This window comes from Mangifera indica, chromosome 19, assembly GCF_011075055.1.
Source record: "Mangifera indica cultivar Alphonso chromosome 19, CATAS_Mindica_2.1, whole genome shotgun sequence".
NCBI classification, from domain to species: Eukaryota; Viridiplantae; Streptophyta; class Magnoliopsida; order Sapindales; family Anacardiaceae; genus Mangifera; species Mangifera indica.
The window spans coordinates 4,495,893-4,501,050 of record NC_058155.1 but is presented as its reverse complement, the minus strand read 5'-3'; the positions used below and the strand labels follow the sequence as shown (position 1 = coordinate 4,501,050).

The 5,158-nt window shown below is 31.4% G+C and overlaps 1 protein-coding gene across 4 annotated transcripts; it reads right to left on the bottom strand.

Moving 5' to 3' along the window:
• Positions 1–216: 216 nt before the first annotated feature.
• LOC123203211 (TMV resistance protein N-like) lies at positions 217–4,501 on the bottom strand. 4 transcript variants are annotated; one of them, XM_044619469.1, is made up of 4 exons: positions 4,313–4,498; positions 2,408–2,996; positions 1,659–1,901; positions 217–417 (listed from the first exon to the last, which is right to left on the bottom strand). In XM_044619469.1, exons 2-4 carry the CDS (start codon positions 2,902–2,904, stop codon positions 414–416), a joined length of 744 nt encoding a protein of 247 aa, XP_044475404.1. In that variant the 5' UTR covers positions 2,905–2,996; positions 4,313–4,498; the 3' UTR covers positions 217–413. The 4 variants fall into 4 exon arrangements, with proteins under 4 accessions (XP_044475404.1, XP_044475403.1, XP_044475402.1 ...); XM_044619468.1 differs by lacking the exon at positions 217–417 and having other exon boundaries at positions 1,554–1,901; positions 4,202–4,501; XM_044619467.1 differs by lacking the exon at positions 217–417 and having other exon boundaries at positions 1,554–1,901; positions 2,408–2,984; positions 4,313–4,501.
• Between the last annotated feature and the right edge of the window lie 657 nt (positions 4,502–5,158).

Here is a 5,158-nt window from a genome sequence, read left to right as displayed (position 1 = left end):
TAACTTTATTATGCACTTTCAGACATACTGTGACTTAACAATTTTTGGGGTTCCAAATTCATGGTTTGATACAATAAATGTAACACCCCTTTTTCAAATACATACCTTTCAACAGAATATGACCCGAAGAGACGTGTACGATTGGACTCCTCAATTAAAACAATGAATAATTTAAGCATGATATTAAATATTCACTTAAATGCATACAAAAAGATGTAAACTGAATAAATACTTTAAATGCATTAAGAACCCTTCATTATTACAAATCATATGTCTAAAAGCAGCTGAAAAACAATAAAGTGCATAATTTGAAACATAAAAGACATAAAATCCAAAAAAGATGATTTTGTCTCTCGCCCTCATACAACTACTCGTTGGAGTGTTGACTCTCTCACATGCTCCGATGCTCATCTCTACCTATAAAACACAAAAAAGGGACGCATGAGTAAAAACACTCAGTAAGTCGATGACCTTTTGGTACCTTGCACAAAACATAAAAATAAATCTAGTGCTCTACTAATAAGTCTCGATGTGGTCACAACTAGACATCCTTGTGCCCTAAACATAGGCCATTCATAAAGACTAATAAAGCCTAAGTTGAATTCAACATATTTGATGTCCCAATGAAAACAAATGTGTCATACAATCTATTAGGCTAGATAACTATGATATCCTGCTCACACAGAAAAAATCTAGTCACAATCCCTCCCTTACCACATACAATATTATTTGCAATTCATTTGCACACCTCTTATTGAAGTTAATGCAAATGTGAGGTATCAATATCGCTATTATTTGTATTAAGAGTAAGTATGATGGTGGCACATTAGCAATATTAAAAATCACTACATATATGGTATATATAAATTCCAAATTTAACCATTACTTAGTATTAATTAAATAATTAAGTATTAAACCGTTAACCTTGTTAAATAGAAGAAAGTGGTTTTTTTTTTCTCCAAATATCAATTTCAAGTTGCAAAGGATTAGTGTGTAAAAATTGTGATATTCGGCTTTGTTTCTAAGTTTTATGTATGTGAGCCAATGTTAATTACAACTAATTTTTATAATTGCTTTTGCAGATGGGTTTGTACTTAAAGACCCTACAACAATTTTTATTTTTTAGTTGTTTCATCAATAAAATGAAGCAACATATAAATTTCATTTTCAACATAAAATCTTTTGTTTGTTAAGGTTATTTGCACAAATGTATTTTGTTAATATAAATTTACACACACCAACCAAAAATGCATGAGATTAAGCCAATTACAAGAAAATAATTTTGGCAATTGGAATTAGTGAAAATAATATGCTATCGCTGAATGTGTTGTCCCAATTATTGTGTTTGACAAATTTCCAACTTAATTTAAACTCAATACAAACTAAATAAACAAAACCCATATCACTCTCGCTTAAACATGAAGTTTAAAAAATAAGTGATTTAGATCTAAATTAATAGTATTCTTATTTATTTATTTATTTTTTTAGTTTTTATTTTTATTTGGGATGGCATGTAATCGTTTTCTTTTGGTTCTGAAGAATATAACTGGTTATAGTTTGCAAGTGGCCTACACCTATTTAATAAAATAAAATATTTTAGATTCCCTTACATTAATGATGAACGGCCTTGAAAGTCAAAAAGCGGAAATAAAGAATACCTGGCTTTAGGTGAGGTTTCGGAACAGGTCATCGGATACCTTCTGGAAAAAAATTTAAAAAAAAAAAAAGGTGATGATGAAATTACGGATCGGCCCCACTGGATTCTCATTGTCTGCGCTTGTGCTTGCAGTTGATCTAAACATGAAACAAGTAGTTTCTTCAGATTCATAAATGTTGAAGTCGAACCTCCTAATTTACTTGACACTTCTTCCACAATTGCTCTGATAAACTCACTTTCATGCCTGCAAAATTCAAAAACATAATTTAAATTATCTTCTAAATTATAGTTAATCATATGCAAATTATTATTATAATAAATCATACGGTTATGTAATCTTTTTCATTTAGCTCTAATACATTTACTTTTACATTTTTATTATCAATTTCCTGCTTAAAGCCAGACTCAATTTACTAACTTTTAAAAAATACAAGGAAAAAAAACTTATCAATAGTAAAAGAAAAATAACTATTCAATTGTTATAAATATTATTTTTATTATTTTAATAACTAATTATTTATACTCTCATTCAAAAATAAGTAAATTTATAATTTTAAACAAGTCTATTAAAAACAAAACTGAAAAATAAGTAAATTATAATTTGAATTCACTATTCTATGAAAATTTTTCCATTAAAACAACTTTTTAAAAAATTATTGACCATAAGAAAACTAGCTACAAGAATCAAGCCAAGCTTGCTGCTTTAAACACTAAGCTTCCCTAAACAAAGATTTAATCATATTTTAGTACCTATCCTTCGAATCCCATCCAGAGAGATTAATCACCTCCATCAAAGCACTCCTCCATTTTTGCACCTGTTGTAAATTGTCCCTAAATGCTTCTTCTTGATTACAAAACGCTTCCTCAAAGTATCCCATTTGTTCTAGTTCTACTAATGGATCCACATCGTAGAAAATTGGAATGACCATCTGTCCCAATGAATTCTTACATTCAACGATCTTAACAAGTTCATCCAAACACCAAGTAGAAGAAACATAGTTTCTTGAAAAAACAACTATTGAAATTCTTGATTTTTCAATTGCATTAAGGAGTTCTGATGAAATGGGTTTCCCAATCTCAAGTTCTATGTCATCCTTAAATACATTGATTCCTTTCCAAGTCAAAGCAGTGTAAAGATGATCTGTGAAGTTCTTTCGAGTGTCCTCACCCCTAAAGCTTATAAAGACATCATGTATCCAACTTGAGGAAGGAGAAGATCCATATGAAGACACTCTTTGAATGCTCATAATTGAAACAATTGATTTGAATCAGATAATTTGTTCAAAGCAAGTTACACGTGCTGCCTGTGTATGCACCTGATTCTCTCCTGTGTAAAAAACTGAAAATTAGAAAGCATTAGTGACTTTTTACTAACGTATATCCAACAAAAGAGAAAAACAAAGATCAAATTTATATGACAAACTCTGATATTGTATTATACAAACGCTCTTTGATTTGAATCAGATAACTTAGACTGTAATTACTTATTTCGTATAATAATATTTAGATTTATTTGGCGAAACTCTTGGATGGTGCTTAATATCTTGTTATCAACATACTCAATTAGGCCAACATACGGTCAAACTCTGATATGTATTGAATCTGTGAAATTTGTCATTGCTAAAAGCACACAAAAACTATTCTTTCACATTATATTAGGCAGGAAGCAAAAGTGTGATTTACTCTATCCTATTTCTGTTGGCAAAATAAGTAACTACACATGACATTGGAGCTAATCTTGTACCAGTTTTTGGAAGCTATCTAACCAATACAACAGTCTAAAACCCAGCCCCTGAAGCTTCCTATATACTTACACTTAATCCTTCAACACCGAGCAAGAAAGAAAGCAGTTTCTATATTGAAACTATCAACAAAAAGGTACACACCCCATTCAAACATTTATCACCTTAAATTAAAGCCATTAATTCCTAGGAGCCAAAGTCCCCAATGAAGAAACCACATTGGGCTACATTAAGCCACGTAAAACATGGAACAACAGAGCTTCTGATAAATATTTGATACCCAGAAATCCTTTGACCTTCCCTATGTGTTCTCTTAAAGATAAACTTTGAGTTAAGTGCTTCCAGACACAACAATCTTGGTAACCATAGAACCTGTGAGATATGGTACTCCAATTAGGTAATCTCAGAGGATTTAAAGTTTGACCACTTAGTTGAAACCAAGGGTTTGCCCAACCTCTAGGGTTAACAGAATTTCCAGTATCGATAGTGCTACATAATTTTGTGGGTACTACAAATTTCCTAGATCTTTTGTCCCAGTGATTTTTTTAAGGGTAAAAAGATACGATTTTATAGGATGATGCAACTTATATCGACAGAACCCAAATGAAAATTATAAATTTGGATAAAAGATCAAAAACCCAACTCAGTTGACTTGAAAAATCTCCAAATTGACGTGTTGATTGTCTTGTACTCAAAAGATACAAGAATTAATTTTCTATCAAAACAAGAAAAGATAAACCAAGCAGAAACTAAACTGATACGAAGCAAACGAAGTAGTTCTTTGGCAATAATAATAACTTACGATCGAAGTTCACAAATCTGCTGCTTACTCCACATAAACTACAGAATCTGCTTCTTAAAACTAATTATAAAATATTTTGATGATGAAATCCAAGGAAGTGGAAAAACTTACAGCAAATAAATCCGATGAATAAGCTTTGAAGCTCTCAGTTCCGGTTCAGAAATTGTTCAAAGTGAGAAAAGGACTTGTTTCAGGGGAACGAAACCCGCACAATTTCCGTTCCTCACGCGCTCTGAAAGAATGTTAGGAACCGTCCACGAAATTTCCAACGTTCGTTTTTTGTTTTTTATGTTTTGACTTTCAGTCTTCTCTCTTGTTAAATTTAGGCTGTCACCTATTTTGTGATGGTCTGTCTTAATGGTAACTACACATCATGTGTTAAAACTCCTTGTCTTCAATGTTCACTGACGCTTAGAGGTGTCAAATGCGCTGGGCTGGCCTGCTACCTGTCCCAAAACATATAAAAATAGTCCGCCCCGCTACAAGGCACAGACACAAGGCTTGTTAGTATTTTTATAATTATTAAAAAATTAATTAAATAAAAAATAAAAATAAAAACTAATAGATTAACCCCTTATTATTTGACCTAGCCTGACCTGTTACTACAGGATTCAACCTATTTCCACCTCGACTCACACTATCTCATACATTCATACTTATTTATAGAGATGTTAAAGGGTTGGATAACCGAACTTAAGTCCCCACTTTTTGGAACGGCTGCTGGGGATCCGATACAAACTATAATGGCCTAGGGCAATAGGCCACGAATTTTGACCTGCGGGCTAGCCCAGCTTGACACAATACTATGCACAGTTATTTTAAAAATTTTCTTATTTATTTATTATTATATAGAAAATCCAAATAATTTATATGGGGAATCCAAAAGCGTTCATTAATATTATAGAAAATTAAAAAGTCATAATAAATTTATTATTAATAAGAAAAACAAAAAAATTA

Excerpts from the sequence above, each read along its gene's own strand:
- LOC123203211 (XM_044619468.1), bottom strand. The coding sequence starts at position 2,904 with ATGAGCATTCAAAGAGTGTCTTCATATGGATCTTCTCCTTCCTCAAGT. Across the intron at positions 1,902-2,407 it reads GGATGGGATTCGAAGGATAG|GCATGAAAGTGAGTTTATCA; the intron begins GTACTAAAATAT and ends TGAATTTTGCAG.